Source organism: Chrysemys picta, chromosome 1, assembly GCF_011386835.1.
Source record: "Chrysemys picta bellii isolate R12L10 chromosome 1, ASM1138683v2, whole genome shotgun sequence".
Classification (NCBI taxonomy): Eukaryota; Metazoa; Chordata; order Testudines; family Emydidae; genus Chrysemys; species Chrysemys picta.
Window position 1 is genome coordinate 138622211 of NC_088791.1, and position 13168 is coordinate 138635378.

Here is a 13168-nt window from a genome sequence, read left to right on the forward strand (position 1 = left end):
AAGGAACGGAACACCAATTGTAACTGTTAGAGAAACAGAAAGAGATCCCTGTGTCACCAACAGCTCCCATCACTCTGAGACTCCACAACTGGGACCAGCTGTGCCTTGCATACAAAGAGTCAGACTGCATTGAGGAATAAATACTTCACTACTTTTGAAACGCTGTGTGAAGTCCATGAAATGCCTGAGGACAGGAGAGTCCCCACACTGATTGCAAAATTGTCTGGTAAAGCTCAAAATGTATTTAATGAAATGCCAATTCAGGATGCTTTAGTATAACTCAAAATTTAAAGAAATGGTTTGGAAAAAATGTTCCAAATTACTCCTGAGGTGACAAGGGTAAAATTTAGAACTCTTAAGAGGAGTGTTGGTGTGAATATGAGTTAAGGGAAAAGGTGTTGAAGATTTTGAACAATTGCTTGATGTCACTGCTCAGGAACATTTCTTGAGGATGTGTAAGGACGATGTGAAGCAATGTATCTGGGATAAAGCTGTAAAATCTGTGATAGAAATGGCCACTTTGGCAGATGCCTTTGAGGAAATCCATTCATCTATTGAGAGTAAACTGTAGAAAGAGGGGTTTAAACCTGGGGGGAAGAGGGGGATCCTGTTTTACCCCTGGTAAGAAGGAGCATGGTTGGGAGGCTAAAGACTCACCTCCCCAAAGTCATTCCTTTCCTGGTAATTCCTCTTTCAACTCCCCTAAAAGGGGTGAGGAGCCCAAAAAGAGCTATCAATGAAATTCTTCTGGGCACCTAAGAAATCGATGTCCTGAGCTGAAGGCAAACCAGCCAAGAAGTAACTGCCAGCCAAGGGGCCCTGTTGGCTGTGGATGGACAATTATCTGTGTGAACAGAACTCTCCCTTACCTGAATCAACAACATTTGAGAAGGGGTGTCAGTGTCACCTCATTAAAATTAATCAATCCACACACACACTGTGATTAGGAGTGTGATATTTATTGAAATGGCCCTATCCAAACTCAATCACTCAGGGCAGTGAGGATCTAAAATCCTATTTTCACAGCTGTCATTTCTCCTGGTGAAAAAGGAAAAAAAAGGAGAGTGATTAAAATCTATGGATTTTTTTTTTTCATGCAGACATTATTTTTCTCTCTAAAAATTATAATTTTGGGAGGAATTTGTTGCCAGAAATGTGATTTCCAGGAATCCAGTCTTCTAAAAGAAACACCTACGTATAGTGTGCACCTGGGTACCTGGGTGGGAGAGGGTTTCCGTGACTAAGCACACAGTCTCAACTTTGCTAGGACAGACCAGCAACTGTGGCAATGCTCTCAAGGGAATGAAGGTAAAATCCAGAATGGATCTTTGGGAGTGTTGGCAGAGATGAGGCTTTCCTGATCCACAACAGTGTGTGTGGATTTATCCCACATCCAGCTCTCTACTTTCCATTTTCCTCTCCACAATGAACCAACTCTCTTATGCTCTTCTTTCCCCATTCGCACCTATCAAGTGTCTATTGCTCTCAGTTACCTTTTCCTGACTCCTAGCAGGTTTTCACTTGAAGCCTGACTGCAGGGTGTATTGTATTCAGCAAGAGCGTACTCGTCTGGAAAAGAAAAGGAAGAACATATCCATATTCCAATGACAAATCGCTCCAAACCCAGTGCATGCACATCTGTGGTTAACACATATTCCAGATACACCAGCATCCAATGGATCTTGTTGTGGCCTCCCCAGCTGTCTAGGGACATGTTTCCATGGCTGATTTAGAATGCACGGTCAGTGCCCAATGCATTCCATTGGGCCCACTGACAATGTTCAGAAGGGAGGACTATCCGTGACCACAGGAGCCATTTCTGATGCTAATTATGTTGATCAAATGGTACTGTGCACAATCACAGGAAGCAGAATATACCCTCCCATCCTCTGGACATCTCTACTGATCTGGGCAGAGACAGTTCCCGGTGTTTATCCCAAAGCTGGGCAAACAACATGGGACCTTAATGTGTAATGGTAACTATAGCTTTTGGTACTCCATGATGACGGACACAACAGAAGTTGGTTCAATAAAAGCTATTACTTCACCCACATTGTCTCTCTGATACAACCATGATTACTTAGCTGCTAGCTATTATGGCAATGATACGGTTGGTGGGTGAACCAGGCCAGACTAGACAAGAGAGAAATGCTCACCCTGGGTCATTTATTTTTACCATCATGCCAAATCTGTGGCATAAGGGCTAAGCCACACATTGAATCAGGTAAAGGGCAAATGTCCCTGTAGTGGCTTGTAATAAGTAGTTCTTGGGAGTGCCACTGTTCATCCTTCTTTGTATTCAAATTAAACAAGAAGGGGGAGAGAGAGAACTCCCAATGACCCCTCTTGGGCCCAGTGTGCTGTATCATAGGGTTACCATATCTCATAAATAAAAAAAGAGGACCCTCCACGGGCCCTGGCCCCGCCCATTTCCCCACCCCTAGCCCCGCCCCAACTCCACCCCTTCCCCACCCTAACTCCGCCCCCTCCTCCCTCCCACTCCCAGCCAGGGGGAAAGGGCTGCCCCAGTGCTACCAGCTTCACGGTTTCCCGGGCAGCCCCCAGACCCTGCGCCCCCAGCCGGCGCTTCCCCAGCGCAGCTGGAGCCCGGGAGGGGAAGCGCCCAGCCGGAGGCGCAGGGTCTGGAGGCTGCCCAGCAAACCGTGAAGCCGGTAGCGCTCGGGCTTTGGGCAGCCCCTATGCCTCCGGACCCTGCGCCCCCAGCCGGGCACTTCCCCTCCGGGGCTCCGGCGGCTCTGCGTAACTTACACTGTATAAGTTACACAGAGCCGAAGAGGAGCAGAGCCCCCGCAGCTGGAGGCTTTGCTCCTCTTAGGCTCTGTTTAAGAGCGGGGCTGCCCCAGCGCTACCGGCTTCGGGCAGCCCCCGTGCCTCCCGACCCTGCGCCCCCAGCCGGGCACTTCCCCTCCCGGGCTCCGGCGGCGCAGGGTCCGGAGGCACGGGGGCTGCCCGAAGCCGGTAGCGCTGGGGCAGCCCGGCTCTTAAACAGAGCCTCCAGTGGCTGCGGCTCTGTGTAACTGACACTGTGTCAGTTACACAGAGCCCTGGGGGCTGGAGGCTTTGCTCCTCTTTGGCTCTGTGTAACTGACACTGTGTCAGTTACACAGAGCCCCGGGGGCTGGAGGCTCCAGCCGCCGCGGCTCTGTTTAAGAGCCGGGCTGCCCGAGCGCTACCGGCTTCGGGCAGCCCCCGTGCCTCCAGACCCTGCGCCCCCAGCCGGGCACTTCCCCTCCCGGGCTCCGGCGGCGCAGGGTCCGGAGGCATGGGGGCTGCCCGAAGCCGGTAGCTCTCGGGCAGCCCGACTCTTAAACAGAGCCGAAGAGGAGCAAAGCCTCCAGCGGCTGCGGCTCTGTGTAACTGACACTGTGTCAGTTACACAGAGCCCCGGCGGCTGGAGGCTCCAGCCGCCGCAGCTCTGCTCCTCCCCGACTCTTCGGCTCTGTTTAAGAGCCGGGCTGCCCGAGCGCTACCGGCTTCGGGCAGCCCCCCTGCCTTCAGACCCTGCGCCCCCAGCCGGGCACTTCCCCTCCCGGTCTCCGGCGGCGCAGGGTCTGGTTGCACGGGGCTGCCCGAAGCCGGTAGCGCTCGGGCAGCCTGGCTCTTAAACAGAGCCGAAGAGTCGGGGAGGAGCAGAGCCGCCATTTTCCCGGACATGTTCGGCTTTTTGGCAATTCCCCCCGGACGGGGGTTTGACTGCCGAAAAGCCGGACATGTCCAGGAAAAAGAGGACGTATGGTAACCCTATGTATCATAACCTCCGAGAATTGGTAGAAACAGTAAATGCTGATTAAATCAGTAAAAACTGAAGCCTCACTTCCCACTCTCAGTTGCTCGGAGAGAGAAAAAAGGCAAATGCAGAAATGGAAAGAGAGGCCTGCATCTGAGCAGCTGGGGAAATGCATCAGATTTTACAGTCATTCAGCAGCCTGGGTCATGCTAATTCTTGATTCACTAGCTCTCTTCTCAGGTTCAGGGAGGCCTACCTGTTTCATAATAGTCATAGAAGTGCACTGAAGCAGGTTTGATATCAGACACAGGAAGGTTTTGCTCAACCGAGAAAGAGAAACTGATTTCCTCCCGAGTTACCTGGAAATTGGACAGAAAAAATGCATCAGACTTTGTTTTGTTTAATATCTACTTCACTGAATAGCTCTGAGCAGAGATTTCTAAGCCCTTCTCTCTCTTTCCACGTCCCCGCATAAACAGTTTCTATTTTCTGCCAGCTGCCCTCTCTCTAATTTTTCAAATCCCACTTTAAAGTGCTGTGTTTTATTTAGACCATCACCTTTTAGGGACAGGGATGGAGGTTTATATATGTGTGTAAAATGCTGTGGAAATGTGCGGCTCTTCCATAAAGATTAATAATAAATGCACAGAGCTCCCTTTCAATGGCACTATATTGCTGTTGTATTGCGCATTATACTGTACTCATTTGTAGGTCTCAGGGACAACAGAAAAACAGGCATAATTTAATTGCCATTATTCTAAATGGATTTATATAGTGTGACTAAGTCATCTGAACAGCCCACCTTACCAATTAGAATCATAGAATCATAGAGTCATAGAATATTAGGGTTGGAAGAGACCTCAGAAGGTTATCTAGTCCAATCCCCTGCTGAAAGCAGGACCAACACCAACTAAATCATCCCAGCCAGGGCTTTGTCAAGCCGGGCCTTAAAAACCTCTAAGGATGGAGATTCCACCACCCCCTTAGGTAACCCATTCCAGTGCTTCACCACTCTCCTAGTGAAATACTTTTTCCTAATATCCAACCTAAACCTCCCTGACTACAACTTGAGACCATTGCCTCTTGTTCTGTCATCTGCCACCACTGAGAACAGCTGAGCTCCATCCTCTTTGGAACCCCCCTTCAGGTAGTTGAAGGCTGCTATCAAATCCCCCCTCATTCTTCTCTTCTGCAGACTAAACAAGCCCAGTTCTCTCAGCCTCTCCTCATAAGTCATGTGCCGCAGCCCCCTAATCATTTTTCATAATTTGTCATAATTTCCCACAATTTTCATAAATGTCATAATTTTTCATAATCATTTTTCTCATAATTATATTAGATGGCAACAGACACCATAAGTCTCTCTGCAAAAAACAATAAACACAGGCTGGCTGATGATGTGTTGTTTCATTTATTTAGGAGTGCATTTTAAGTTCCAAATTTTACAGAAACTAAAAAAATAAGGCACATTCTTCCCCAAACTTACATTTGCCAAGTAGAAGAAGACATGGTTGTGCTTGGTATCCACCTGCATCACCTTACGATCATCCTGAAGCTTTAAAGAAGACAAATGATACCAACTTTAAACACAAGAGACATCCCCAAACCTACACAAACAGCATGTCTGTGGTGCCACAGTGACGTCTAGTGGTCACGATTGGTAATACAAAAAGTGGAATTTATTGCAGAAGTCCTGAGGAGTATTAAATAATCACTATAATAAAACACAGGACTTCTCAACATTCAACTTTTCTATTTAAAATGTTATTATGAATTCAAAATTGGACCCATTTTAATGGAAATTTTTGCATGTTACCATTTTTTCAACTCAATCTGACCGATTTTCTAGTGAAAAGTGCAATGTCTTTAACACAAGGTAGCTGTTTGAGCAAAATAGTTCCACTATGAAAATAGGCAAAAAAAAAAAGGGGGCAAAAAAAGGCTAAAAAAAAATAACAATTTTGTTTTAACTGCTCCCAAATGGAAAATGTGGAGAGTGCAAAAAAATTCCATGCAAAGTACTGCCAAAGACAAGTTCTGGATTTCATACAGCTCCAGCCCGAAAGGATAAACCCAATCCCAGGGTGATAAATGTGGTCTAAATGCACACACATACACAGAGAAAAGCAGACAGGGAATGAACAGGCTCTGAGAAGAAATGCTTTCGATCACATCCCACCTCCTCTTTTCACTTCCCTAGCAGTTAAGTTGCATAGTTAGACATTCAAAATATTTCTGTGGTATATGCCAGCCACAGCTGCTGTTGAAAGATGGCCATCTGGAGATGGGCCTGAGATTGAAAGCCCACTCCCAGCCCAGATTGGAGAGTGTTTGATCTGGGGATTTGAGCCTATTACTGGATTCATTCAGGTGTAAATCCCACCCTACTTGATGTCTTTGTGTAAAATGCCTTAGAGCAGTGTTTCTCAAGGACCAGGGTAAGTGATCCCTGAGATTTCCCTGAGACAGTTTAGGAAGGCAGCAACCCACTCCCTGGTATCAGAAAGGTTGAGAAACACTGCCTTAGAGTCCTTGGCTGGAAGCTGAAACTAGATAAATCCAGGCTACCAATAGGGTGCACATTTTTAACGGTGAGGGATATTAACCACTGGGACAATTTACCAAGGCATGTGTTGCATCCTCCATCACGTGAAGTCTTTAGCATGAGATTGGGTATTTTTCTAAGAAATAAGCTTTAGCTTAACCACAAGATATGGCCTTGATACAGGAATACTAGGTGAAATTCTTTGGCCTGTGTTATGCAGGAGGTCAGACTAGATGATCACAGTGGTCCCTTCTGATCCTGTAATCTATGAATCATAACCTGGGGGGTTAGATAGTACAAGACAGAGGGGGGAAAGGGAAATATAAATTCTTCCATGTTTGTTAAACTGTGCTACACATATATTGGCAACATAACATGGCAAGGTGTCCAGGTAGACCTGGGGAACCACATACATCACATGGATAATGAGGCACAGTGGCAAAGGCCAAGTACATTTAACCTCTCCAGGAGAAGTTACTGTGTAAATCTCACTTCATCAAATGAGCAGCTAAAGCACGGGGGATGTGGCTAGATCCCTGGCCCAAGTGGTTTAACTGAATTCTCCACATGGCTCAGGACACCAGTTTCCTACTCAGCTCTTCTTCTTAACCAGTCCCTGGTGTAATATCCTCTAACCCCCACTACCCTTTGGGTGGCTTACTGACAACATTCCCTTCGTGTACCTTCTGCAGGGACGATCTGACAGGGACGAAGCCCGAGAGCATCTTGACATCAATAATGGCCATGTTGGAGGTACTGCGCTTCCCAGCATAACTGAAATGAGAGAGACTGAGTCAGTCTGGATTGTGTTTGGGGAGGAAACACAATGACATGCACAAATTGCCTATGAAATCTCACTGAACTGTAGGGCCCTTCTTGCCATTCACTTATATCAGTGAATGGAAAGGTTAGCAATAGGAGTCAGTGTCATTCAGCAGAAGGTCCTGCATGCCTTACTGCAGCTACACAATGGTATGCTACAGTGTGCTCTTTTTAAATCCCTCCCTTGACACATTACCCTATGTGGCATCCAGAGAGCCAGGGCAGTGGGAAGGGGTTACCTGGCTGAGAGGACAAGGTCAAACTTTGGCAGGAAGCTGCCTACACAGGAGCCATTCACTGTCTCCACGGAGAGAGAGAACCCAGAGGCCTTTTGAGGAAGGTAGATGTTGTATCTCAGGGTTGTCTAGAAGAGATAAAAACTGTCATGTAGCAAAGCAGCCCCTGCATCACCTGCTGTAATGCTGCAGTCCTGCTGAAGGGAAAGGAGAGGAGATCTCCTGAGTTATCAGCTGAAAGGACTGGAAGCCTTATTTACCTGCAGATAGACACAGCCATTGCCTTTTACTTCCACGCTGTAATTCCCTGGGAGACTGGGCAGGGACACTTGCTGCAGCAGTAGGCGGTTCCTGTTATCCACCTGGAAAACCTGCTTCAGAAGTTCCTTGGAGCTGATCTCAACGGTGTTTTTACCATCCTTTGAGAAGGTGAGATACCCATATTGGGCTAGTGCTTGGAGAGCGACAACAGTGTCCTGTAAAGTACAACATGACCCCTCATTAGAAAGAGTCTCCAATGGGTTATCATGCATAAGATTGGTACAGCTCCTATACTCCCCAGAGAGCCTGTCACCTCTTGTTCTGGGATATAATGGAAGGAGTGGAGTGGGAGACAAGGTGGTTTTGTGGCTTGAACTGAATTAGGACACCTGCATTCTATTGCTGATTGCCACTGACTTGTTGTGAGAACTCAGGCAAATCATCATTTCCTTAGATGTAAATAGTGGTTACCAAGACATCTATAGCAGAGCTCTCTATGCCCTGACAATTAATGTTACAGGAGCACAAGACACCCAGTAGCATTAAAGACAATGGAACAAATTAGCTCAGTCAGCTGGTGAATCATTTCCTAAAAAGCATCCCACTCTCCCGCTTCCAGGACCATACTCTCCACCTGCTCCAAAACCCCTGTCAGATAAATGGCTTTTGCACCAGATTTGGGCTATTTTGGAACAATGGGAGAAGGAAGTTTCAGAATCCCTGGGTCCCCTCTAGGAACACCCTCCCAGCAGTGGAGGGGTAAGGGGTGTGACGTTGTGCAGTCTATATGGTTTTATAAAAACTTGATAATAAGTCAATATAATGTAACTGAGATAGTTTTAGAGAAAATACGGTAATAAGTGAATGTAACGTAACTGGGATATGCTTCATGCAAAAGGTCTCTTGTAAGGTATCATTACAAAGCTTATAATCTACTGAGTATGATCATCTGATTTGTATAAATGTACCACTCTTGTATCTAAAACTAGAAATATAAAATGTAACTCTGAGGGCCTATTGTAATTGTGTAAAGTGTGGACCATTAATGATGGTTTGGAATCTTGATGACTCCCATTGTCTGCAGATGGCTGTATTTACCTGTGAGTCTTCCTGTATATGTGTGTGCTGGCAAGTGAGTAATGAAGTCTTGCAGTGACATGTGATCATGTCACCTGAACTGGAATCCATCTTTAACCTAGTGCTTTTCCAGTGAGGGGGGGGTGGAAACCCAGAGAGACAAAGAGTTCCCGCCTTATGCAAAAGATATATAAAGGGGGGAAGAGAACAGAGAGAGAGAGGAGCCATCATGAAGAATCCCCTAGCTACCACCTGAGCTGCAACAAGAGCTGTACCAGGGGAAAGAATTGTGCCCAGGCCTGGAAGGTGTCCAGTCTGAGAAAAAACTTACTGAAGCATCTCTGAGGGTGAGATTATCTGTATTCAGTTTGATTAGGCATAGATTTGCGCATTTTATTTCATTTTGCTTGGTGACTTACTTTGTTCTGTTACTACTTTGAACCACTTAAATCCTACTGTCTGTATTTAATAAAATCACTTTCTATTTAGTAATTCACTCAGAGTATGTATTAATACCTGGGGGAGCAAACAACTGTGCATATCTCTCTATCAGTGTTATAGAGGGCGAACAATTTATGAGTTTGCCCTGCATAAGCTTTATGCAGGGTAAAACAGATTTATCTGGGTTTAGACCCCATTGGGAGTTGGGCATCTGAGTGCTAAAGACAAGCTGTGAGCTGTTTTCAGGTAAACTTGCAGCTTTGGGACAGGAGATTCAGATCCTGGGTCTGTGTCTGGAGCCAGACGGGAGTGTCTGGCTCAGCAAGACAGGGTCCTGGAGTCCTGAGCTGGCAGGGAAAACAGAAGCAGGGGTAGTCTTTGCACATCGGGTGGCAGCTCCCAAGGGGGTTTCTGTGATCCAACCCGTCACAAGGGGATCCAGCTTGAGAGCTTGACTATTTTCAGGGTCTATTCCTTTGAACAGAAGCAATATTCACCTGTGTGGAGGAGAAGCCTCCATATGGATTCTGCTGTTTAGCGACCCACTGCACAATCTGAGCTACGTATGATAACTCCTCTTGAGTCAGGGAGGGTCTCTGGAGCAGCGCCAGTATCACATAGCTGGTCATCTCAATCTCAGCAGAGGCAGCACGGGAGTTGAAGGAGGGGAATTGTTCTGCCAAGGGCTTCTCTTTCCGTTCCCAGTGCACTGAGCCACCTGAGAAGAGAAAGGAGATTATGAGGAGCTTTATCAGTAACCTAGTGGTTAATGTGCAATGCTGCCACGTGGAGGATACAACTGAATTCCCAGTGCTGGTCCCTTGCTCCCATCCTTCTGTCATGCAGAGACCCAGGATCTATTTCCAGAGAGAGGGAGTGGTAGAAGGGGAGGAGTGCAAACAGGGGTCTATACAAAGAAAAGAAAATGAAGCTGCAAGAACATCAGGCCTCAGTTTCCCCTTCTGCATAGGCCACAAAGTAAAGAGATATTCACAGAATTCATATTCCACTTTGGAGATAAGTCCAACCCAGGTTGGGAAGATAGCAGGGGCCGGACATCAAAGACTGACGTTTTTCATACCACCAGCTATTCCGCTCTCAAACCACTCTCAATGGCTATCTCATGGGAAAACTCAAATGACACTCACCAACTTTTGTAGCCGATTTGTCCAGTTCCTTCAAGAAGAATCTCAATTTTTCCTTGTTACCAGCTAAGCCATAAGCGTAAGCCAGGAGAGCTTGATAATAAACATTGTCCACATTCCTGACAGATGCAGAGTCCAAGCAGGACAGACCATTCTGGACCACTGTGTGCTATCAATAAAAATGTGTTATGTTTGTTTGGTATTCAGTTTAGTGCATCAGCTTCTCCTTAAAGATTTCAACTGTTCTTTAATCATCCATCACTGGAATCTCATGCTGAGCATATGGCATGTTCACTTCCAAAGGGGCTGCAGAGTGAAGGAAGATCTCTTAAAGAGGAGGTCTTTTCTGAAAAGTGACCTTGAAGAAATGGCACCTTCTTACCAACACACATGCTGGCACCTTCTTACCAACACACATGCTGGACTAGGCCTAGGGGGGCCTGGGTTTTATTCCTAGCTCTGCCTCTTGCCAGCTTGATGACTAAGTCACTTTGTTTTTCTGTGCCTCCGTTTTCACATCTGTAGAAGGAGGAGGATGATAGTGCCCTTTTTGTAAAATAGTTTGAGATCAGCTGATGAAAAGGGTGATACTAGAGATAGGCATTATTTTTATTATTATTATTATTATTATTATTAATTTGCTGACTTTAGTGACAAAAATAAATTTTCACTTCCGTCAGACTTGCAGAATTATTCCAACTCTAGATGAATGAACTGGACTCTATTCCGGCTCATACATCAACAAGGGACTTGTTAACTATCTTCCACCTGCACAGTCACAGATACATCTGGTGAGTGTTAATATGGTGATAACGGGATTGCACCGGTGTAACTAAAGAAGCAACTTGATCCTGGAGAATGTTTTATTACTGTCTTTCTTGGGTCCCTATCTGGTCCCTACCACCATTGTATCTGAGTGCCTCACAATCTTTACTGTATTTATCCTTACAACATCCCTATGAGAAAAGGAAGGCCCTTTCATGGATCAGTAACTGGCTAAAAGATAGGAAACAAAGAGTAGTAATACATAGTTTTCAGAATGGAGAAAGGTAAATAGTGTGTCCCCCAGAGGTCTTTACTGAGACCAGTCCTATTTAACATATTCATAAATTATCTAAAAAAAGGGGTAGATGAGTGAGCAAAAAAATGACAGATGAAATTCAGTGTTTACAAATGCAAAGTACTGCACATTGGAAAACATAATCCCAACTATAAATACAAAATGATGGGGTCTAAATTAGCTATTACCACTCAAGAAAGAGATCTTGGAGTCATCATGGACAGTTCTCTGAAAACATCTGCTCAATGTGAAGTGCCAGTCAAAAAAGCCAACAGAACATTCAGAACCATTAGGAAAGGGATAGTTAATAAGACCGAAAATATCTTAATGCCACTATATAAAGCCATGGTATGCCCACGTCTTGAATACTGCCTGCAGTTCTGGTTGCCCCATCACAAAAAATATATATGAGAAATGGAAAAAAGTACAGACAAAGGCAACAAAAAAGATTAGCGGTGTGGAACAGCTTCCATATGAGGATAGATTAAAAGGACTGTTCAGCTTGGAAAAGAGACAACTAAGGGGGGGGATATGATAGATGTCTATAAAATCATGACTGGTGTGGAGAAAGTGAATAAGGAATTGTTATTTACACCTTCACATAACACAATAATTAGGGGTCACCCAATAAAATTAATAGGTAGCAGGTTTAAAACAAACAAAAGGAAGTATTTCGTCACACAATACACAGTCAACCTGTGGAACTCATATCCAGGGGATGTTGTGAAGGCCAAAAGTATAACTGGGTTCACAAAAGAATGAGATAAGTGCATGGAGGACAGGTTCAGCATTGGCTATTAGCCAAGATAGTCAGGAATGCAACCCCATGCTCTAAGTGTCCCTAAACCTCTGACTGCCAGAAGATGGGACTGGCTGTCAGGAGATGGATCACTTGAAAATAGCCCTGTTCTGTTCATTCCCTTTGAAGCACCTGGAACTGGCCACTGCTGGGAGACAGGATCCTGCACTAGAGCAACCATTGGTCTGACCCAGTATGGCCATTTTTATGTCATCATCATCATCATCATCATCATCCCCATTTTAGAAGAGAGACAGAGAGATGAAGTGATTTGCAGGGAGTCTGTAGTAGAGCAGGGCATTGAACTCAGGCCTCCCATGTCCCAGGCTAGCACCCAGACCACATTTTTCCTCTCCATTGCAATTATGATGTTTAAAAATGAAAACACAGCTTGAGGCTAAGGTCCTAGAATGAGTTTGCAAGGCTAGAAGCTAGAACAGCTGTATAGTGTACACTAAAAAAAATTGAGTTGGATTCTGCCTTTAAGGAACTCTGTTTTCTAACACAACTGTACTGTTGCTGAGAGCTAAGATTTTCTACCTATGTGTGAATACAAAACTGCAGTTAAACTAGGGACACAAGACATGACTAATTGATATCATGCATTAAGTATCCAGTGCATTTGTGAGGCCATTTACACCTAATAATTCTGTTACATAATTGGGTACAGACCCCTTGAGATGGCCATATAGAAACTCAGTGTGCAAAAGCCAGTATTTAAGACCTCACTCAAGAGTAGAGATGAGGCACAGATTCTCACTTCCTTGCTGTTTGTGACATATGACTGACCAGTCTAATAAGTCAGGGTAGCACTTAATTCATACCGAATTGGGGAGTCCGGCCTCAAGCAATGCTGCAGTGACATAGGCTGTGAGTGAAAGTCCATCTTCTGCTCCATCCTGAGCAGAACACAAGGAAAAAGGAGGTCAATATGCCCCAGCTAAACCAAAATGTATACAAGTGAAATACTCAACTACCAACCAGACTAGACATTATAAGGAATCTACAAAAAACACGGGGTCAAATTCTACTCT

The 13168-nt window shown here is 45.3% G+C and overlaps 1 protein-coding gene across 1 annotated transcript in view; it reads right to left on the reverse strand.

The window, feature by feature from the left end:
- Window positions 1–943: 943 nt before the first annotated feature.
- LOC101930804 (ovostatin-like) overlaps window positions 944–13168 on the reverse strand; it is a 54988-nt gene continuing 42763 nt past the window's right edge. Inside the window, exons 27-36 of the mRNA XM_024112989.3 lie at window positions 12959–13033; window positions 10279–10444; window positions 9628–9848; window positions 7612–7827; window positions 7355–7479; window positions 6977–7067; window positions 5235–5303; window positions 4005–4107; window positions 1494–1569; window positions 944–1038 (exon numbers count right to left, since the gene is read on the reverse strand). Coding sequence (XP_023968757.2) covers window positions 987–1038; window positions 1494–1569; window positions 4005–4107; window positions 5235–5303; window positions 6977–7067; window positions 7355–7479; window positions 7612–7827; window positions 9628–9848; window positions 10279–10444; window positions 12959–13033 — 1194 coding nt within the window. The 3' untranslated portion in view covers window positions 944–986. The remainder of the gene's footprint in view (window positions 1039–1493; window positions 1570–4004; window positions 4108–5234; window positions 5304–6976; window positions 7068–7354; window positions 7480–7611; window positions 7828–9627; window positions 9849–10278; window positions 10445–12958; window positions 13034–13168) is intronic.